Source organism: Solanum lycopersicum, chromosome 1, assembly GCF_036512215.1.
Source record: "Solanum lycopersicum chromosome 1, SLM_r2.1".
NCBI classification, from domain to species: domain Eukaryota; kingdom Viridiplantae; phylum Streptophyta; class Magnoliopsida; order Solanales; family Solanaceae; genus Solanum; species Solanum lycopersicum.
Genome location: NC_090800.1, coordinates 27,057,019 through 27,081,232, shown reverse-complemented (window position 1 = coordinate 27,081,232; position 24,214 = coordinate 27,057,019). Strand labels below are relative to the sequence as shown.

The 24,214-nt window shown below is 36.6% G+C and overlaps 1 protein-coding gene across 1 annotated transcript; it reads right to left on the bottom strand.

Moving 5' to 3' along the window:
- Positions 1–6,254: 6,254 nt before the first annotated feature.
- LOC101257592 (uncharacterized) lies at positions 6,255–7,079 on the bottom strand. Its single transcript, XM_004228738.1, has 2 exons — positions 6,788–7,079; positions 6,255–6,481 (listed from the first exon to the last, which is right to left on the bottom strand). The coding sequence occupies exons 1-2, from the start codon at positions 7,077–7,079 to the stop codon at positions 6,255–6,257; spliced, it is 519 nt and encodes a 172-aa protein (XP_004228786.1).
- Between the last annotated feature and the right edge of the window lie 17,135 nt (positions 7,080–24,214).

Genomic DNA, 24,214 nt, shown 5'->3' with positions numbered 1-24,214 from the left:
GTGTGATAGAGTTTGGTGGTCATTGGGATAGCTTCCTACCCTTAGTGGAGTTTTCATACAATAATAGCTATCACTCAAGTATTGATATGGCTCCATTTGAAGCATTGTATGGTAGGAGATGTAGGTCTCCCATTGATTGGTTTGATGCATTTGAGGTTAGGCCTTGGGGTACCGACCATTTGAGGGATTCGATAGAGAAAGTGAAGTCTATTCAAGAAAAGCTTCTAGCGGCGCAAAGTAGACAAAAAGAATATGCAGATCGAAAGGTTAGAGACTTAGAGTTCATGGAGGGTGAACAAGTCTTGTTGAAAGTTTCACCAATGAAAGGGGTGATGCGGTTTGGAAAAAGGGGTAAACTAAGTCCAAGGTACATTGGACCATTTGAATTACTTAAGCGAGTAGGAGAGGTGGCTTATGAGTTAGCCTTGCCTCCAGGGCTGTCCGGAGTACATTCAGTATTCCATGTGTCGATGTTGAAAAAAATACCATGGGGATGGAAACTACATTATCCGCTGGGATTCAGTTTTGCTTGATGAGAACTTGTCTTATGAGGAGGAGCCTGTTGCTATTTTAGATAGAGAAGTTCGCAAGTTGAGGTCAAGAGAGATTGCATCCATCAAGGTGCAATGGAAGAATCGACCCGTTGAAGAAGCCACTTGGGAGAAGGAGGCGGATATGCGAGAAAAATACCCGAATCTGTTTACAGATTCAGGAACTCCTTTTCGCCCTTGTTTTCCTTCTTTTGATCGTTCGGGGATGAACGATGGGTAAATTGGTATCTATTGTAACGACCTGTTTAGTCGTTTTGAGCAGCAGACTTTATTTCTGGAAAAACTGGCAGAAGCGACGGACCCCACGACGGACCTTCATGGGCACGACGGACCGTCGTAGGGTCTCGTTTCAAAACACTTAGAAAATCTGAAATTGGGTACTGAAAATCGACTCTCTGAACTTCGTGACGGAATGGCAGGACGGACCGTCACAGGCGTGACGGACCGTCATAGATTGTTCAGTGGAAATTGACTCTCTGACTCTTGCAACGACCTGCAGGACGGACCATCGCAGGCACGACGGCCCGTCACAGGTTGCACAAATCCCAGGCAGAATCGGATTTCTGGTTAAGTTTTAAGGGACGTTTTTGACTATTCTTGCCTTAATTATAGACTTCGTGGGTTTATATTAATAACTCAAATTCTTGAGGGATAAAAGAGGTAACTTTGGGTTAATTAGTGGTGTATTATTTCCATCTTTTACACTTAATTATATGTTAATTAGGGTAAAAGAAAGAGGGTTTGAATAAGAAAATAGAGAGAACAAGAAGAGAGCGAAATTGATCGATAAAGAGGCAGAGGGAATATCAAAGCTTGGGAAATTGCTTGTTGATTCCAATTCTTCGGTGGAGGTAGGTTATGGTTTTCATATTTCATAAGTAAACTCGTAATAGTGAATGATATGTATTGGTAGTATTGTAAACCCTACTATATGCTTAATGGTATGTTTGCATGAATATGATTATGTGATTGTGATAAGATAAGCATGATGAAAATATCGAATCCCAAATCTTGAAAAGAAACTTTAATATACATTATTAATGATGATGCCTTGGTATAGAAGAAGGCTTGATGAATTAAAGTAATGGGATTGATGATGCCTTGGAATAGAGAAGGCTTGATGATTTACAAAATGATATTAGTGGATCGGAGTGTCACGTTCCGACACATACTATTAGTGGATCGGAGTGTCACGTTCCGACACATAGAATTAGGGGATCGGAGTGTCACGTTCCGACACATAGAATTAGGGGATCGGAGTGTCACGTTCCAACACATAGTATTACTGGATCGGAGTGTCACGTTCCGACACATGTAGGGGATCGGAGTGTCACGTACCGACACATGTAGGGGATCGGAGTGTCACGTTCTGGCACATGTAGGGGATCGGAGTGTCACATTCCGACACATAGAATCAGGGGATCGGAGTGTCACGTTCCGACACATAGAATTAGGGGATCGGAGTGTCACGTACCGACACATAGTAGTAGGGGATCGGAGTGTCACGTACCGACACAAGAACAGGAAAGATAATGAATCTTGAAAGATGATAATATACTCAACTTAATATACTTAATTCCCAAATGAGTATGGTGTTGAGGCTTGAGCCCTCATGGATGCACTTGATGGTACTTATTGATGATTATAATACTTGTTGTTGCTACATGTTGAGTTTTATAGTTGATTTACGATAATATTGATATATACTGTTCCCTATTTTGAGTTGGCCGATGATATCTACTCAGTACCCGTGGTTTGTACTGACCCCTACTGTTATGTTTTTCTTCTTGTTATTTGTGGAGTGCAGCAAACGTGCCATCATCTTCGACCCAACAGTAACTCAAGCCAGTCTTCGTCACACCGAATCTTCAGGGTGAGCTAACGCTTCTAGCTTGGACTGGATCTTCTCCTTCATGTCTTGATGCCTTGAACTTCCGGCATGGACTAGCTTCTTATGTATTTTTAGCTTCTTAGAAACTCTTAGAATTAGTAGTTTAAAGTAGATGTTCTTGTGATGATGACTTCCAAGTTTTGGGAATAATAGATGTTGAATATTGATAGTTATTGAATTGGTTTTTACTAATGAGTTTAAGTCTTCCGCATTACTTTCTGTTTATATTATATTGAAATGTTAAGGTTTAGATTTGTTGGTTCGCTCACATAAGAGGGTAAGTGTGGGTGCCAGTCGCAGCCCGGATTTGGGTCGTGACAGTTTGCAATATAATCTTCAATGTATTCTTGATTTAACGTCAACATAAAGGAAAGATGATGCGGTTTGATAGTATTTCTTTTGACATCATCTTAGATGCTCTTCTTGATGTTTACTTTTATCAAAATAAAGACTGCAGTTGATGTCGATGGATATATATTTCTCGTAGGATGCACGATTTCCTTTTCTGGTAGTGCATGACTTCTTTCTGGGCATGAATATCTTCCCGCGATGCTTAAATTTTTGTGAGGTATGAAATCTTTTCATGATGAATAACTTTCAATAAGGCATGAGATCTTCTCGTGATGCATAAATTTTTTCGAGGTATGAAATCTTTTCGAGATGCATGAATTTCTGCGAGGTATGAAATCTTCTTGCGACGCAAAAATTTGTGCGAGGTATGAAATATTCTCACTATGCTTGGATATTAACTCACGATGAATGATCTTCCGCGATGCATGAATATTGACTCACGATGCATGGATATTGACTCGCGATGCATGATCTTTCGTGATATATGGATATTGACTCGCGATGCATGATCTTCCACGATACCTGGATATTGATTCGCAGAGAATGATCTTATGCAGGTCATGAATATCTTCCTACTATGCACATATATTATCTCTTGATATCATCCTTGGTACTAAATGAAAATAGTGTTTCAATAGAGCAACATAGTGATCTTCTGGGCGCTTTGTGGATAATCGATCATCTCCAATGATGATAACGGTAAAACGACTTCCAGATAGTATATCACCTTGATCGATAATAAAGTAACTGACCCCTCTGGGTAATGCATAATATCATATCCAACATTATGATGCAAATGACGTCCTTTACGAAAAATTGTAAACTCTTCGTTGAGATTTTTGATTGATTCACCTTCGAATATAGCTGGACGTTCTTTATAAATTTCATTTTGTTAGAAATTGATTGAAATAAATAATTCATATTTCCAAGTCTCCGACATAAGCGATATAAAATGATTCCTGCTTCCATGAAAACTATTGATTTTGGGATAGTTATCTCCTCCTTTGACTTCTCCATATTCATCCATCGAAAGAGTTTGCTGATTTCCGAGCAAACCTATAAACCTGCGTCCACAGAAAAATTGTTAGTTTTAAAAACGAGCTGATCTGTGTTGATTTCTTCAGTTGTCTGCTCCTTGTCCTACTATCTCAGTTGATTTTACGATCTCCCGACTCTTGATAGATAAGACAGAATATTTTGTGCCAAAATAAAAGAAACGTAAAAGGGAAAATTTAAGAGAAATAAATTTTTGATAAAAAGTATCTGAAAATGGTCACTGCCAAGTCATGTCATATCAGGCTTAGTAAAATTTTTTGAGTCTGAAGCATAAGGTTTATCTGATTATTCACTGGGGAGTTTTCAGAGTCACTCCGGATTTGTAGATAAACCCATGCTGAAATTTTGAGGCCATCCTCAAAATTTCTGTCTCAATTAACAAGCTTGCTTATCTTTCCAATTTAACTGAGTAGATCGCGGAATTTTTTAAATCTTCTCAAAAATTCTGTCCCAGTTGCAAATCTCAAAATATCTTCCGTTTTAACTTGTTGAGAAAGAGTCTTCTCGAGAATTTTTGAATCCCTCTCAAAAATTCTTTCCCAATTTCTATTGTAAAGAAGAATGGAAATCTTACGGGAGATATGGCCGAACCCTTGTGGCGCCTACGTGTCTCGTTGGGGTAGGAATTAGGTCAAATGTAGTTTCCGTCAGGGATAACAAAATAAGGAAATTTACAAATATATCTAGCGAGGCCGACATAGGACGCCTACGCATCTCATTCTTTAAAATTCAGGTTGAACGTAGTCCAAATATAAAGAAATATTTAAAAGGGATAAATCGGGTGAGCGAGGCCGACATAGGCCGCCTACGTATCTTATTCTTGAGAATTCAGGTCAGACGTAGTTCATTGTAAAGGGATAAAATTTAAGCAAAACAAATACAATAAAACAGAATGATTACAAGTAAATAACAGAAATGCAAAACGAAGCTTCATATGTCGTATCACTTGACAGCGTCTGAGTTGATAGGTTAAGGCCATGCGGTGCCATCCATCTCCGATAGGACCAAAGAACCTCCAGATAATAATTTGTGAACCATGTAAGGACCTTGTCAATTTTGCACAAATTTTCCTTTGTATTCGTCTTGATGAGGGAAAATGCTCTTAAGGACCGACTGATCAACTTCAAAAATTTTGGCTCTTACTCTCTTATGAAAAGCACGAATCATTTTCTGTCGATACAACTGATCATATAAAATAGAAATCATTCTGTTCTTGTCAATCAAAGTTAGTTGATCAATGAGCTTTCTGACCCATTCAACATTACTTAACTCAACTTCTCGGATGATTCTCAAAGACGGTATTTCGATTTCAGCAAGTATGACTACTTCTGTCCCATATGCTAGCAAGTATGGGGTAGCCCAGTCGAAGTTCTAACAGTCGTCCGATGACCCAATTGAGCATATGGCAACATCTCGTGCCAACCTTGATGATTGTCAATCATTTATTTCAGAATCTTCTTGATATTCTTATTGGCGGCCCCTACAACTCCGTTCATTTGAGAACGATAAGCTGTTATGTTTCGGTGATTAATCTTAAATTGCTCACATATATCTCTCATCAAGTGACTGTTGAGATTTGCACCATTGTCGGCAATGATGGATTTGTGCACTCCAAATCTTCATATAAGATTGTTACGAACAAAATCAGCGACAACATTCTTGGTTACCGACTTGTAAGAAGCTGCTTCCACCCACTTGGTAAAATAGTCAATGGCGGCCAAAATAAATTTGTGTCCATTAAAAACGGCTGGCTCTATCGGAGCGGTGAGTCCATGACCCAAGCTACAAACGGGCAAGGTGAACTCATAGAATTAAGTTCGTGAGGTGGCACTCGGATCAAATCACCGTGCACTTGACATTTATGACATTTTTGCACAAAATTGCAACAGTCGTTCTCCATAGTTATCCAAAAGTGGCTCGTAATATCTTTCTTGCCAAAGTGAGTTCATTCATATTGGTGCCGCATACTCTCTTTGCGGCTTCGCCAATATCGACGCATCTTAAGAGACCTAAATACGGGGTCCTCCTGTACGAGATTTCTCCACTTAGAAAGAAATTGAGAGACATACGACATATCAACTACTTCTGGTTGGACGTGGCATCTTCATGATAAATCCCGGCGTCCAAATACTTCTTTATATCAAAATACTATGGCAAACGGTCAGGTTCTGCTTTAACATTTAAACAATAGACCAGATGTTCTTTAAACTATATATCCAAAGGGTCGATATAATCAGTATCTGCATGTTTTATCATAAAAGCATGGTGGCAAGGGCATCAACCAACTCATTCTGTATTCTGGGAGTATGTCTGAACTCGATCTCAGGGAACCTTTTGCACAACTTTTGTACATACTGCATGTAAGGTATAATTTTCAGATTCATCACAGCCCATTCTCCTTGAACTTAATGAATCAACAAGTCTGAATCTCCAATAACAAGAAACTCATGAACATTCATGTCAATGACCATTTTCAAACCAAGAACACAAGCTTCATACTTATCCATGTTGTTCGTGCAATTAAATTGGAGCTTAGCTGCCATGAGATAGTGCTGACCAGATTGTGACACTAAGACCGCTCTGATGCCTTTCCCTTGATGATTCGCCGCTCCATCAAAGAATACTCTCCAACCTGGAAACATTTCAGAAATATCTTCACCCACAAATGACAATTCTTCATCGTGAAAATAAGTCTTAAGTGGTACTCTTTATGAACGAGATTTTCAGCAAGATTATCAGCCAAAATCTTGTGCTTTTATCACCTTCTGAGTCACATACACAATATTAAACTCACTGAACATCATTTTCCACTTTGCTGATTTTACGGTCGGCAATGCCTTCAGGAAAATATAATTCAATTGGTCCATTCTTGAAATGAGGTATGTAGTATAAGAAGACAAATACTGTCTCGGCTTCTAGGCAAGCCATGTCAAAGCACAACACATTCTTTCCAACAGAGTGTAACGAGACTCGTATGGAGTAAACTTCATGCTTATATGAGAGATATCCCTTTCCTTGTTTCTAGTCTCGTCTTGTAGACCAAGTATGCATCCGAATGCACTATCTAAGACAAACAAATACAACAACAAAAGATTCCCTTCTCGCAGAGGAACAAATATAGGTGGACTGGATAAATAGTTCTTAATAGCATCAAAAGCAGTCTGACACTCTTCAGTCAACTTTGTCAGTGAGTCTTTCTTCACTAGCTTGAATATAAGCTCACACACCATGGTTGATTGATCTAGGAATCGACTGATCTAGTTTAACCTCCCTAAGAAACTTATCACCTCTTTCCTCGTCTTTGGCAGATGTAACTCTTGAATTGCTTTAATCTTAGAATGATCGTGCTAAATACCCCTTCTACTGACTATAAATCCCAACAATCTTCCGGGTTGAACTGCAAAAGTGCATTTGGCAGGAGTCAACTTCAAGATGTAACGACGCAAACTATCAAAGAACTTCCTTAGATGTATCAAGTGGTCCGAACTCTCGCGAGACTTGATTATGATGTCATCCACATATACCTAAATCTCCTTATGAATCATGTCATGAAATATGGTCATCATAGACCTAATATAAGTAGCATTAGAATTCTTGAGGCCAAATGACATCACTCTGTAATGATATACATCCCAAGGTGTAATAAAAAGTGTTTTTTCTGCGTCTTCTTCGTCCATCAGAGTATGTTGATAACCTGCGTTACAATCCACAAATGACTGCATTTCATGCTTAGCACAATTAACAATAAAAATATGAATATTCGAAAATGGAAAATTATCCTTCGGGCTAGCTTTGTTGAGATATATATAGTCGACGCAAATCCTAATTTTCCCATCTATATTGGTAACTAGAACATCATTGGCTAACTAAGTTAATTATTGTGTCACTTCCACCAATCGAGATTCGATCTATTTAGTGATCTCTTCTTTTATCTGGTTCACTTTTGAAATTCTGAGCCTTTTTCTTTACCAGATCGAACCCCGGACTAATCAGCAGTTTATGAGATACAACATCGGTACTCAACCCTTGCATGTCACCAGCTTCCAAGACGAACACATCAATATATTCAGCAAGCGAAGGAATTCGGTCTTTTCTTTGAGTCCAATTTAAGTGGATGCTGATCTTAACTTCTTTAACGCACTCAGAGCCTCCCAGATTTGCCATTTCTGTTTCCTCTAGATTCGGCTTATGCATGTTTTCAAACTACCGAAATTCATTGACGACATACTTTTGTTCCTCACTTTCTTCTTCGTAATCATCAACGTCGTCATCACACGCCTCATTTTGTTCTTTTAGCTCGTGATTAACATGATATTGACAGGTTTTAAACTTTCTTTACAAAAACCATTAACAAATATAGTTAGACAATCAAAGAATAACAAATTAGAAAATAAATAAATTTTATAAACAAAAGAGGATTTCATTCAAATTGGAAAACAATGCAAACTTGGGCCATGGCATAGGGCCATGTTGCCTTCTTTGAACATCCCGATGGAAATTTAAAAATTCAAACATTTAAGAAAAATGCAAAATGGTGGGTCTCGGGCCTCTTCCGAACTACCACCGATTTAAATATGCATAAAATGGTGCCCTTCTACCAAGGAGTTCTGGGGATCAGGATGGGCGTGGAGGTCCAGTTCTGTAGAATCTCTCCTAGCTCAGCATCACGGAATCCTGTCAGCTCAACCTCTTCTTCAATGATAGCATCAATTTCTTTAAAAAGGCCACTGATTCCTTTCCCAAGTTCTTCATGCTCAGCATACTCCCTGACTGGGAATGATTGATACTTAGTGGGATCGGCCTAGCCAATGCTTGATCATTTTTCTTCTTTGTCTTCTGATCATCATCTGTGGTTATGTATCACAATCCATACCTTTCCCCTTTGACAGGAACAGGAAATTAAATGGGCTCAACAATTCCTTGGGAATTCCATCCCAATCCGAAACCGGGCTCAAATCCTTTTTGCATCATCACAGTAGCTATCATCTTGTAGACATTAGGAATGAGAGTCTATGGGGCCAAGTCTTCACTCGTGATATTTACCAGCTCCACCTTGTAGAAATCTGTACCTCGCGATACCTCATCAATGATTAACGCATGTCTTCCAGAGTGAATCCCTTCTCCATGAATAACTAGCTCTTCATTTTTCCATACAAGTTTCATCATATGAAGCAAAGTAGAAGGGACAACTCCAGCCATATGGAGAAAGGCCTTCCTAGAATAAGGTTATAGCTGGTATCGATGTCCAAGAGTTGAAACTGTGCACTGAATTCTTCTGGACAAATTTGGATGATCAAATTCACTGCTCCCAACGTATCCCTCTGAACCCCATCAAAGGCTCTTACATTGACCTCGTTTTGTTCCAGCTTCCCAAGGTTAAACCTTAACTACCTCAGTGTTTACAACGGACAAATTTTCAGACTAGATCCATCATCTAATAAGACATCATTGACAACCTTTCCGTGATAAACAACAGTGAATGCAGTGCCTTATTGTGGGACCTCCCCTCAAAAGGCAACTCATCGTCACAAAAGCTGATTCGATGGCCTTGAATAACCCGGTGAATCATAGCGGCCACATTATCACTGCTTGTGCCCCCGGGTACATATGTATCATCGAAAGCTTTCATCAAAGCTTGCATGTGTGATTGAGAACTCATCAACAGGCCCATATATAAATCTGGGCTTGAGTCTTCTCCAAATGCTTGAAAATAGAATAATCTTTAAGCTGCATTCTTCTCCAGAGTTCCTTTGCCTCACCCTAGCTTATTGGCCTTTTGGCTTGATCCTTTCTTTGAACTCCGAGAGAAATCTCCTCAGGAGTATAACATCTTCCAGATTGGGTCACACCTTATGCAAAGAAAGTTTCAATCACCAATTTTGTCTTGATCAAAGTTTTTGATAACACCAAGGAAACAACCTTTGCGAGTGTCAAAATAACAAACTCTTTCTTTTCATTGACGCATAAGGAAGCTACAACCTTTTCCACCTCTTCATGATCGATTGGAGTTATCACTTTCGTCCCGCACCAATCGTCGTCTGTTTCTATCATATTGCCATTGCCGCCTCCATGATTCGACAAAGGATTAGTATTGACATTAGGTGCAGCTGGTTGGAGAGAAACCACCTCTTGGTCAATTAAATCCTTAATCTTGTGCTTGAGGTTGATACAGTCCTTAGTATCGTGCCCAAAACTGTTGGAATTATAACCATATCTTTGATCTGGCCTATAGAATTTTTAATTGATATCCATGAGTTTAGGCCCTATTCATTGGATGAATCCGACTGCAGTTAGTTGCTCGTACAACTATGTTCGGCTTTCTGTGAGCGCAGTGAAATTTTTCAAAGGTTTCTTCTCGAACCGAGGTTGAGGAGGATCATAACTTCCTTGTGGGGGAGGCATCTGTTGATAACCTCTATTGTTCGGATGGGGAGCTTGATTTATGGGATATGAGTTTGTCTGGTAGTTTGGTATTGGAGCTTGGTAGTTCGGGTAGGGATTTTGATATGGTGCATCATGGACTTGATACGCTGGAGAGGGTTCTCGGTAGCTCGAGTGCACGTTAGCAAAGCTGGGATCAACACCCTAGTAGGGAGATGGAATTTGATAGGGTTGAGGATGATTTGGGTAAATGGGAGATGGATTTTGGTAATTTGGGGGTGGACTTTGGTATAGTGGATCTTTGACGTTTGATTAAGTGTAGGTAGCAGTCTTATAAATTGGAAGATTATTGGGATGACTCGCTTGCGTGTAGTAATCTTTGTATGAATTTCGGGAAGGTTGAGAGTGACCTTGGGAATATGACAAGCTTCTGGGGGTTTTCCTTCCCCCATACGAAATAGAGGCAATTTCTTCACTTTTCTTCTTCAATATTCCTAATGATTCAGGCGATGCAGCAACACTGGCTATCTTTCCTTTTTTCAACCCGTCTTTGATAGTCTCACCAACTTTGACTATCTCGACAAATTTTGCTCCTACGAGCAATAGGATTCGATCATAATACTCGGGATTTTGCACCCGCACGAACACTTCTGTAATTTCTTTTTCAGACATGGGCAGTCTCACACTTGCTGCTTCATTTCTCCACCTATAAGCAAACTCCCTATAGCTCTTGATTGATTTTTGCTTCATCTTTTAAAACAAGTATCCATCTGGAAATATTTCTACGTTGTAAGAGAATCGATCGATAAAATCGTTGGCCAATGCATTCCAGTTGGTCCATTGTCAGTGTTTCATGCTAGGTGAACCATTCAAGAGATTTTCTGCACAGGCTTCAGTTGAAGAGCTGCATCAATAGAGCTTCATCCTTACCAACTCCAACGAGCTGGTCGCAATAGGCTCTGAAGTGAGCCATAGGGTTCCACACTCCTCCGAAAGTATCAAATTTCAGGATCTTGAACCCTTCTAGAAGGTCCTACTTTGGATAAATACATAAGATTTTCATATCTAAGCCCAGCGATATCAGGGACGCATTGGAGCTCTTTCATTGATTTCTTTATCTCTTCTTTTATGTCGACCTTTACCTCTTCCTATGCCCCTCCACTTCTTTTTCTGTTCTTTATGATGGTCCAGCTCAGAACAGTGCACATCGTGCTCAACAGGGACGAGAATTTTAAAAGTGGTTCTTTTGGGTTAGGGTGGAGCTACAGAGGGACTCTTGGCATTTTTAGTGGTTTGATAAATATGTGGGTAAGTCTGCGGATTGATATTCTGATTTAAGTGGTGGTGGGATGTTTGTGGATTAAAAGTATTTTGATTTTTGTTTTGATTTTTTGGTGGTGGAGCAGTTTGATAGTGGGTATTTTGAGTATGGGGTGGTATTTAGGGATAGTTGTTTTGAGGAGGAGGTGGAGTTTAATAGGATGCGGAATCATATTGGCTATTTTGGGTAGTCAGATCTATAACCGACGGATTCTAAGTAGGTGTAGATGACGGGTTCTGGGTATGATCCATATTTGAGGAAGGGAAGTATATAGGAGATCTCCCATCAGCAGCGTTAGCAGGAAAACCTGGCGGAGGCAGATCCTGTCTCCTTTTTACCCTCATCTGTGCAATCTACTACATCATCTGCAGAATCAACTCATTCTTGTCCTCTATGGTGGTTGATAAACCACAACATCATTAAAACATACTTCTTCGTTATTATCCCCCATAACTGTCTTTCCTTTGTCTGAGCTTTGTCTAGGGAAAGAATTATTGGGACCTTTCAATCAGGTGAAATAGGGATGATCTGCCAGTTTTCAATCGACACAGATCAGTTTCAAAGGACCTCAGAGAGAAAACAACTCAAAGGCAAAGTTGTTAGTGCAAATTCAGAATACAAAACGCATAATATCACATAGAGAGTAGATAAACACACAAGTTGCTTTGTTTGAGGATATCTTTAACTCACGAGTAAAGATGGAAACACATTTTTAACAAGCAGAAGTTTGCTTGTTTTCGTTTTGAAACTGTCTCAGAAAGACTAAATCATATTGAGCTAAGGTATTCTTAAAGCTTCTTTTGGACTGTCGTTGATCTGGCCTTCGTATCTTCACATAACACGAAGGGGAGAATAATTTTTTTTAAAGATAGAGGTCCGGCCTGGGAAGGCTGCCTACGTATCTCACAAGGAGAATTCAGGCCTAGCGTATTTCGAGTACAACATAAAACATTTTCATTCATTCGTTCATTATGATTACAAGGAAACTCACACGTAAAAATAGAATTTTTAAAAGATAATATGGTGACGACAAGTTTGTCATTTCCCTTCTCGTTGCAGCATTAGTCTCTTCCTTTCAGACGTCCTAGGAATGGAGGTTTGTAGACAATTTCCTCGTCATCATCTTCCCCAGTCACTCCAAGGTGAGCGTTATGGGGACCAGTATTGGCTCCTTTCTCATAGACGGGGTATTTTTTATGCATTTTTTGAAGTTAATCAATCATGTTGCTATGAAAGGCTTTGTTCTTCTTCCTCAGTTCGGCCATCTTTTCTCTCATGGAGGTGAATTCTTCCATTTCCACTGTCAGCTCCTCATCAAGTGACATGCTTTAAGCTAACAGAGTGGTGATCTCCGATTCTATCCTCCACTCTCTCGCTTCTCTTTCTTGCACTTTCAACTGAAGCATGTTCAACTTCTCTTGCAAATCCTCTGTCTCCCTCTCAACATTTTTCTTTCTTTTCACATGTGATGCAAGATCCTCATCCAGCATCACGGTTGCAGCTTTGTAGAGTGAGGTGGCCATGTCAATTCTGAGTCCTTGCTCCTTAGCCTCTTGAATTTCCCGAGTGATTTGTTCGATCTTTCTTTGGAGTTCTTGTCCAGTGAGTTCCATCTCGATGTTCTTACCCTTGTCCATAGTAGTAATTTTTGCCTTTCCTGATACAGTAGAATAGTGCTTTAGGATTTGTGGTACAGGAGGTGTCTTCTGAGTTAGAAACTTAAGACTTGGAAATTTTTGTCAGACATTTTTTAATAGTTACTTCTGTATATACTTTTGAAAATTTCTGGATAGTAGTGGGTTTATGATATCCTCATTAATAGAAACATAACACATAAGAAGTTAAACACACATATATCGCGTCCTAACACATACAGAGGGACCCTTTTGTGCAAAGGGTAGGCCTAGCGCATTTGAATGATGTACGTGTGAATTTGAACCAAATAAACAATTTCCCCCAAATAAACTTCACTAGTGAATAATAATGTTCACAAAGGGTAAAATAAAGGAGAAAATAATAAAGACAGACTCAAACAGGGGCCATATGAAAGTGCAATAAAGACAGGCCCACGCATGGACAAAAATTACAAATACATATAGGAAAACTCGAGCAGGAGCGAAATCCACTATGTCACTCCAGATTGTCCTGCTCCATCACTGTCCCCCTGAGCCTTGTATTGCTGCAACATATATCTTAACATCAGCAAGAATCCTTCACCCAAGAATCCTTTCTCTTCCAACTTTTTGTATCGCATCCTCTCAATTTTCTCCTTGACTTAGGTATCGAAATCATCATAACAACGCCTTAGTCTTTCAACCTCTTGAGTCGCCTTCTCAAGAGTATCTTGGTTTTTGATAGACTTAGCATACACCTCTTGGACCTCTTTCTTTACCTTTTGTAGCTTGACCACTTCTTTGGCTTCTCTGTCCGTTACGTTGCGAAAGCTACGCGGGGTTTGGGAGAAAATGCTTTGTAAATCCTTCTTCAGCCATTCTTAGTAGCCCTTGTCATATTCATCATTGAATCAGTCAATGGAGATGGTGTCTTTGTCCGCACACTTGGCACTTTTCCATTCTCTGAATATTTCAGAGGCGTCATGAACTCTGTCGTCTCCAATATGGTATACATACGCGCCATAGTACGCCTCTTTGGATATTGTTTGTCTGCTCCCGAACTGTTGCAAGACTTAAAAGGATGCATAAGGGCGAATTCCCTGAATACCTGGTAGAGGAAGCACAACCTGTCTGCGAATCTCCACAATGACTTCTTTGGGGATGAAACGGTAAAATCCAACGGAGATCTTCTTCTCTCAATTCGGAGAAAATCTGAGCCCATCTACCCCTTGTTCTCCGATTGTCCATATTCGCCCAATACAACATGTCATTGAAATCTTTAAGGGTGTTCTTGTTGTCAAAAGTATGTATCTCCTGAGTCCCAGCACCCTTTGCTAAATGGATGAGGATCCACCACTGAAGGAGTAAGTTGCATCCTCGGAAGTATCGATGCCCCTCATTGTATTTTTGCATTGCTCGATACATATCGGACAAGATAACTGGAGCTATAGGTTAGTACTTTGTTGTCCCTTGGTTCTCGTACCATTTGAATGGAGTATGCACGAGTGTTATAACACAGCTATTAATGCTCAGACATGGGCCATGCGGGAAGACCATTGTTCCCAACAACGCTACAGAAAATGCCAGAGGACGAATCTCATTTTAATCTGTGTAGCAGATCTTGAACTCTCGGTTATAAGTGGCGTAGGAGCTTGCATGTCCAAACCGGATATTATGATCTCTAAATGCTACATGGGATTCTTGGCACTAGTAGGCAAAGTCTTTTCCCAACCCGAACCAGTCAACAATATTTTCTATGGAAGGCTTATTAGGGATAAAGATGTCTTCTTGTTTTCTTGCTTTCCTTTCTATTCTGATGCCTACCGTTTCTATGCAGTATCAGATTTCCTCCAAAGTCGGGGTAATTTCAGCAACTCCGAATTGGAACACTATTCGTTGGCTATCCCAATATCCCGTAAGGACCTCAACCAATTCCGGCCAACCATTCATGTCGATTAAGTCCGTCAGAGCACCGACGCATTTGTTGAGGATTCTTTGATGATCCCTATCCAGATTATTATACCACATCGTGAGTTGAGGTGGCGCTGATATGACCATGTCAAATTTTTGAAAATGATCCATATATACAAAACAAAAGCGTGTTAGGTTTACCCACCCCAAATTGGTTTTCACACGTACATCATTGAAATGTCACACAAAATGATGTCTCGAGAGGTCGAAGACCTTAGACACGATTTTTGTGGTTTTCTGCTGAATGGACTTAAAAAACCTTGGTTATAAAGTCGTCTTAGGCTAATGCTTAATTTTTGGTATTGGTTTCGCTCTAGCTTAGGCTTTACTATAATAGTTTTCAAGTTCACGATTACCCGAGTCGCAAAAACATCGGGGAGATACCAAAAAACTTTGGATGACCGCATTCTGATTATTTTTTTGATACTTCCAAAAGAATTTTTGTGTATTTCTAAAAAAACGTGGAAAGCCACGTAACTTTCGTTTTTCTAATGCATACTACTTGATGTTTGGTGGAAGAATGCCATGAAAATACAATATTTTCAAAACTAAGGTAAACTAAACAAGTAAATAATTTATGACAGATAGCCTAATAACGTTAGTGTTAAGGTTAGAATCCTCTATCTCCCCAGCAGAGTCGCCATTTATGTTTCCGAAAAGGGAACAATATTTGTTTTTGAAGACTTTTCAGCTTTTTGAGAGTGGTCCCTTACTTTTGGGAAAAATAAAGAAAACTTCTATTTTCAAAAGACTTAACAGAAAAATCAATTGAAAATAATTTTAAAAAAGGGTTCAGGGATTACTATTTACATCTTGGGTAGATTTAAAAGAACCCAAGACGTCCGCTAAAGTTAAAAGTGCGATAAAAATATTTCTTAGAGTTGTTTGAAAATTAATATCTAACTTTTAACTAAGTGAAATACCTAACTTGAATAAATTATTTTCCAAACTACTTAAACTTGATTTACTTTTAAGTTGGCATTTGCGGGGATTTTGAAGTTTCATAAATTAAAACTTATTAAAATATAAGTCAAATAAGAAACAAGAAATAAGAGAGGGGTGAAAGAGATTAGGGCCCAAATCCGGGTTCTGTTCGCCTTGACCGGTTTTTGGACCCACCTATTTTTGGTATTCAACCTACTTCGACTTTTTTGGATTTTGACCCAATTTTGTTCCGTTCATACCTGTCCTAGACTAAGCAATACAATAATAATAAATACGGAAAGGAAATACAACAAGGGGTTGGCCCAAAATAATAATATACAATAAGAGATATAAATAAAGTGGGCCTCCTTCTGCCCAACTTCTTCGAATCTTCTTCGCCTTGAATTCTTTCAACTCCAAAAGATCTGTATGTTGATTGATTTTTTAAAAGGGGGCTTATTCTTTGAATTTTAAAAGACAAGATAACTCAAGTCGGAGGATGAATTTAGGTTTCGGTGACCTAAAGATAAAATGCAAGGATAAGAGCATATGTCCAAACAAACTCCTCATTTTGGGCAGAAAATCTGGGAGGAACGAGCTTCGAGGCGACTTCACAATCAGAATATGATCTCATAAAATCTCTAACGAGCAAAGCAAAGGTAAGAGATAACAAGGACCTAAGCAAAAAAATACTTATGGATTTCCCCTACTTCGAAGCCTATTTCCTAAGTATATAAACTATATATAACTAATAGATTTCTGTGTTTTTGTTTCTATTACTAGCCCATTTTTTTTCTTTCAACCTTTTCTGCCAGTCCCCCCCCCCTCCCCCTTCCCCGACCAACCCCCAAATGAAGGTAAAAGAAGGTTAATATAGAAGGAGACATGGTCTACATGGGGAAATTGAATGGATTTTAAATTTGAAATTCGAATTCCCACTCATAGGATAAGGTTGATAGCCATGAATCGTACCAATTACAACGGAATAGGAAGGAGAGTCGTTGGATCTTGGCAAGGATGAGTGAATTGTGAATATTGAGACACGTTGAGAAGAGAGAGACACTCACTACTGCTGGACGATTTCTCGCGATTGAGTAGCAATTGATGGGTTTGCTGCGATGAAGAAAACGAAGTGGGGTGGGTCAGCTTGGTGTTGTACGTATTTGGTATATGTTACTGGATATTTTGTTTTTAAAAAAAAATGGGCTGATATGGTTCAACTTAAAAAAAGGAAAAATTGTATATATAATAGCAAACTAATAACCTAAAAAAATGTAGTAGCAAGGGTTTGATTTAATTATGCTCCATAGCAAACGTTTGCAGAAAAATTGTCAGGCGCCTCTCTCCCAAGTATCTCGCTCACCACTCCCCTCCAATCTCTGGCTCTCTTCCTCACTTTTTATACAAACACAAGTGTATAAAAATTGTTTCTAATTGTATAAAGCAGAGAAAATTGTATCAATACATATTTTTTTCCCTCTCTCCCCTCTTCCAGATCTCGCTCACCACTCTCCCAAATCTCACTCGCCACCCTCGCCTTTCTCACTTATTCAAACAGAAGCGAAATTTATAAATTGTGTTTTTGTTTGTATAAAGTGTGAGAAAATTATATATACACATGCAAGTACATATATTTTCGTTCTATACACTTATAATTATACAATAAAAATACTCAACTGCCCAGTTTCTTTTTCCTTTCTCTTTTTCTCGTTTTATACAATTTTCAAATTATATCTAATTTCACTCTTTCTTGTTTATACAATTCGATTCAATTGTATTTTCCTTGTCAAGTCTCTTTTGTCTTTCTCTGTTTCTCATTTTATACAAATTCAAGTTGTATATAATCGTTGTATACACTTGTAATAATACAATTCTTTTTAAACACTTCGTTTTTATACAATTCTCTTCCCAAGTGTCTTTCTCTTTCTTTTTTTATACAATTCGTTTTATACAATTTGCTTCAACTATATATGTATAGCGAATTGTACAGTTTCTATGTTTGCTATGGAGCGCAATTATGCAAAATTTGCTATAACATACAAATATGAATTTTTAATTTGCTATATGTGAAAGTTGCCCCAAAAAATGGGAGAAAGTCTCAAAACTAAGGTCTTTGATGAGTTTAAAGTAAGGTAACCAATTGAATCAAACAAAATCAAATTGCAATTGGCCAATCGAAGCTACAAACCTAGCCAAATCGAATTCAATATGCAGATTTGGCTAAAAATTAAATAAGAAGAATTAATATAATTAACTAACAAGTTTCTTAGTCATAAGAATATAAAAATAAATAACTTAATTATAAACTAATTATCTCAAAATATAGCCTACAGTTAAGCCAAACTAATTAACAAAGTGCCGAATTAAAAAAAAAAAAATTTGAAATGATTTCCGAATATTCATAAAATATAATAATTATAGAAATAATTACATAAAGGTTTACCTATTATTTTAAAATTATAAACACATACAAAAAATTGTTTAAAATAACTTGAAAAATATTTTGTTGTTTTTATAAAGTCAATTATTTCAAATCCTTTGGAATATAAGAAGTTCGATGGTTAATTTATATTGTGGATGGTCAAAATCAGGTGTAAACATTATACATTCAACTGGAATAAAGATCCAAATTAGTGTCGTCATATGTATATTTTCTTATAGTATGACTTAATGTGATCTCTTATACTTGTTTTATGAAGTTTTACTGAAAAAGAGCATGTTTTATACAAATGTCCTTTATCATGATTTTATTGAATTATGACATGCTTAGTACATTCTAATGTACTTATTCCATATATTTTGTCTATGTCTAAAGGTGTAGGTGGCATTTTAGAGGAGTCTCGAAGTGGAAGCTTAGATTAGTGTTCATTCAAGAGAGAGTTTGTATGTCCTCACTAGATTCGAGGACATCATCATGTTTAGATTTCCTTATTGAAAGTACTATAATAGACTTACCTATTTTCTATATGTTTAAGTATGAGCCTTGTCTCAAGATATTCGTATTATCTAAGATGACGACTTTGAGAATTACCCTTTCATTATGCTTTTCTAAAAAATAGATATTTTGAAGTATTTCTATTTCGCGTGAAAAGTTCTAATTTCACACTACTTTTCATACATGTATTCAATGAATGATGTTTAAGGGATTTCAAGACCTCCGAGAGGTCAAGTAAGCCACGTCACAATCCGAGAATACCATATCTACTAGGGTGTGATCCCAGGTCGAGATATCAACGATCCTTAGTCAATAGCTCATTAGAACATAGTTTACAAAACCTTACCAATAATATCATCCAAGCTTACAAGTGCAATGCTCATGTGAAGTCCTATAACCCCACACAACCAAGTAAAGAAGATATGAGATCACAAGTAATCCTCTACTTCATACAACATTTCATCATAGGTAGCCATCATCACAAATAACAATTTAGATCAATAACATCTTTATTAATATAGTCAACATCATTAAGAGTATCATCATATAAAGCTAACATTTCATAATACATGATTTCATAATACATAATAATCATAAGGTTAACCCAATAGGACTTCACTCAATGAAAACTAGTGCAATGCATAGGTAGAGTCCCATACCCCTACCTACACTAAGTCAAACCCATTAAGTCACCCTTGTTAGTGTTCACTTTATTACTTTATTTTACTTTCGGGAATAATTGTCTTAGCCGACATAGACCACATGAGATAAAAGTGGAATTTTGTTCCATGAAATCTTACACCGAAAGAAGGCGGTCTACTTGATAAGATACAACCAAAACATGAACATAGCATTCTAGGTGGATCCACTAGATAGTCTTCCTATGGGGGCAACATAGTTCAAGAACTAGGAGATATACTTGAGACCTATTTATGCACATTGCATTATTCTCTCTATCTCATGAGTACAATGGTGAATTTACATATCATCATCATCATATCATAGTAAGGCACATTCACAATCAACCTTATATCATCATACCTTAATCATAATCTCATAGTTCCTATACTGAACACATTTCAATTAGATTCATCATACCATCACCTACATAATCTAATCACATGTAATACTACAATTGAACATTGTTATCAAGTACAAGCCATCACAATGAAGTGATCATAATGTCTTATCAATTCACCATCATAAGCCTCCTTCAATGGTCTTACCATCAACCAAACATATTCACTCATCAATAGGCTTAATAACATCAAACAATAGTAATATATAAAATGTATCATCACTATCCAAGTTAACTTCAATTCATAAACTAGGGTTAGGGGAAAAAGGGTTCATCATGAATTCCTCAAGAATTATATCCACTCCCATCAATACATGATCCTAGGCAGTCCATGAACTAATTAGAACAAGTACATAAATTAATACTTTCATATATCCCCATCAATTCGTAAGCAAGAACCAAGAAATAGGGGAATTTGAGAAGAGAACGTGATCTACACTAATTTCCCTTAATTAGCATCAATAACTCAACAATCTATACTTAAGTACTAAAAGGTAATCACAATTAATCACAATCAATCACAATCTATTTTAAGTAGACGTTTGATACATTCATTCAAACATACATCTCATTTATTTTGTGAATAATTACTTTTTTTCATTACATTTTTGTACTATATATAATTTATTCACATTTAATATTTTAGTATGGATTCAGGTAAAAAGGTTGTTAAAAAGGTAAAAAAGCATAGTTAACATGGTTAAAAATATGAAAAACTTTAGATCGACCAATAATTTTAAAAAAAATAGTAGTTCTTATAAATCTAAACATAAAAAAATCTAGTATAGTAAGAATGAATAATGATGATTATGAACATGTTAATGATACTGTTTTTGTTATTGATAGTAATTCTGGATTAGATCCTTATTACGAATATTTATAAATGAGGTTTGGTAATTTTGATGAGGAATTGCGTGAAGATTATGAACATGATAATGTTGATGATTATATTGACACACCTAATTTTGATGATAATGATGTTGAAAACTGAGCCACATACTGCTAGTAGTACTCCTAGCCTCTCTCCCAATCCTGCTTCCTTCCGTTGTCTTGCTCCCATTCACGCCGTACATCTAGGCATAAGGTAAACGTGCGAAAAAATCGGTTGTGTAGCATTTTATGACACAAAATGAAGATTAAACACAAGCTATTTGTAATAAACGTAAACATATATTGAATCACAAAACTGTAGAAAAATCTGATGGGACGGGATATTTTAGTAATCATTTAATGTCATGTTGTAAAACTAAGTTTTTTCAAGCTAAAGAGGTAGCCAAAGATAAAAAGAATGATACCCCCCTTCCTGAAACTATAGGAGTAGGCAGCATTAACATGGTCCAAACACAATTAAATCCTTCTAATGTTTCTGTCTCTAATCAACCACGGTCATATAGTAGAGAAAGATATCTTGAAGAATTATCTTAAATGATTGGTGTTATGGGTTTGCCATTTAGTTTTGCTGAAAATACAGATTTGTACATTTTATTCATATTGTGTATAATCCACATTTTAAAGGTTTTGCTAGAAATACATTTTAAAAAGGTTGTATTTGATTTTCAATCTATACATTTTCAATATCCTGGTTGTATATATTATTATATTAATTGTAAAATAGTTATTACTTTTGATATGGGTCGTAGTGTAAATGCTAAAGATAATATGATTGTTACTGAACATTGAATTTATGAAAATTGGAGTATGCAAAAAATAATTTTAGGTTATAAACGTTGTCAAATGCAAAAAAAATCGGTTGTTATATAGCTCAACCAATTTTAGATATTTAGAAAATTGTAGAATTTGTGATAAAATAAGTAGTATTATCTTAGATACTGCTTCAAATAATATTGTTGTTGTTGAAATGCTATAACCTTCTCTTTGCCTATTTATGCTAATGATTTTCATATTAGTTGTGTTGCACACATGTATAATTTGATTGTTAGAGATGGTATACAAATGTATGATATAACGATTGCACAAAAAGTTGAAAAGGAATGTCATTTATATTTAAATTTCAAGTTAAGTCTAGGCGTTGAGATTTTCAAAATCGTTGTTTTGAATATAATCTTCCACCTAGAAAAATTAAAAAAACGGTGTCTACCAGATTGAATTCTTTATATGAAATTCTTGCAGTCGCAAATGAGTATGCAAAACCTTTACAAATGGTTTGGAGCGCTCATAATTCAGGTATGTCATATAGATTTGATGATAGTGCTTGAAATGACATACATGAACCTATAGATTTCTTAAATGTTTTTTATTCAACTGCAAAAAAATTATCTGCACTTTATTATCCAACCATTTGCTCTATTTTACCTAATATTTGTTTGATTTCTTCTAATATTTATAAATTTAAAAATAAAGCAAGATTTGAACTATCTATTAACAAAATGATTGAAAAAATTTGAAAATATTTTATTCCTATTCCTCAAATTTATTTAACCGCTTGTTTGTTAAACCCTAATTACAAAGATGTAGGTGAATCAAAGGCGGCTGATAAAATATATTTTAACTTCGATATTGATAGTTAAAAAGATTAAATACCTAGTTGTAAAGAAGTTAAAGTTATTATAAAAATGAAGCTAGAAAATTGTATAACTTATATAATTCTTATATAAATGTATCAAGTAATCAAAAACCTCAAAGTTCTTGGAGTAGACTTAATGAAGATGATATTGATGATTATTTAGATTCTTATCTTGAACTTTCTCACAATAACTGAAATAATCTTGATACGTAAGTTAATCAAAATACATAACCACTTGCTCGAGATGTATTAGCTATTCAAGCATCTTTAGTAGCTTCAGAAGGCGTTTTTAGTGCAGCAAGGTTTTAAATTGGAGAGCATAGACTTTCATTAACAGCAGATAACTTGGAGTTAACGGTATTATTCAGAGATTGAATTAATGTCGAGAGATGAAATTTGAGTTGTGTACCACTACCGACCAAATTTCAAAATGAAGTTGATGGAATAATGCAAGATTATAGTGATGACGACATTGAAACAATGGAACATTTATCTATTTAACTAATTCTCGATCATGTAACTAGAGAAACGTTAAATGATTTAAGCAAAGAACTTTGTAGTAGCACGAACTATAAAATTTAAATTTTGTAATTGTTTATTAGTATGAGTATGATAATTCGAGGTCTAATTCTAAAAGAGACCTTCCTTGAAAGTTTGAATTTCAACAAACTTTCAAACTTTAAACTTTAAATTTTTACAAACTTTCAAACTTTAAAAGTTTGAAAATTATAAATAATTAACTTTAAATGATTGAAAAGTATAGATTTGTAGCTTTAAAATAATAAAAATTTTAATGATTAATTGATTTAATAAAAAAAATTTAAAAATGCAGTTTTCCTAAAATTTGGTCCGGTACGGTCAGGTTCCGTACCGGTTAGCTCGCAGACCGGGACGGATACTACCATTCCTATCTGGAACTACCGGTACGGATCTGTCCTGGTTCCATTATAGTTACGGTTAAGGTTCCTGGTTCCGTGTCAGTTCCGATTAATCCGGTCCAGTAGTCCCTATCACAATCGGGGAGCACCCCTTAGACGCAACCACCATCGCCTTCCTCGGATAGGATTTAGACTAGCCTCTTAGCATTCATCATAAATATCATAGGTTAAATTTCGGAAACCTTCAAACTTTTCATCTACTTCTATATTGAGGTTTACTTTGACCTCTTGCTTACACATAATATATATACATATAAGAAGCACAACATAGACTTCTACATTTATTTCACATGCATAACATAGCATTATAAATTCATAAAAGTCTATGATATGTCTCATATTAAACCATCTATAACGAGTACAACATTGGGCATAACCCATACTTTATTACAATAAAGGCCATATATAGGAATACACAATAATAGTCTTAAAATGAAAGAGAATGAACAAAATTGTCTTTAAGACTAAAACAATATCTAATAGCAAGATAGTGTCATTGTACTCGGAATGTGAGGACATACCAAACTTGAAGAATGAGAATCTAAGTATTCTTCAATCTCCCTCTAAAATCTCAACGTCCGGAACCTACATTTTGCTAGTAAATATAGAAACATGGGTTAGTACACCACTTGTACTAAGTATAGAAACATGCACATAAAACATTTGAACAAATGCATGAG

What these genes read in the sequence shown, in the direction of transcription:
- LOC101257592 (XM_004228738.1), bottom strand. Translation starts at nt 7,079, where the DNA reads ATGGTGTGTGAGCTTATATTCAAGCTAGTGAAGAAAGACTCACTGACA. An exon ending in TCTGTTGGAAAGAATGTGTT is followed by an intron (nt 6,482 to 6,787) that starts GTGCTTTGACAT and finishes AAATGTTTCCAG; the next exon opens with GTTGGAGAGTATTCTTTGAT.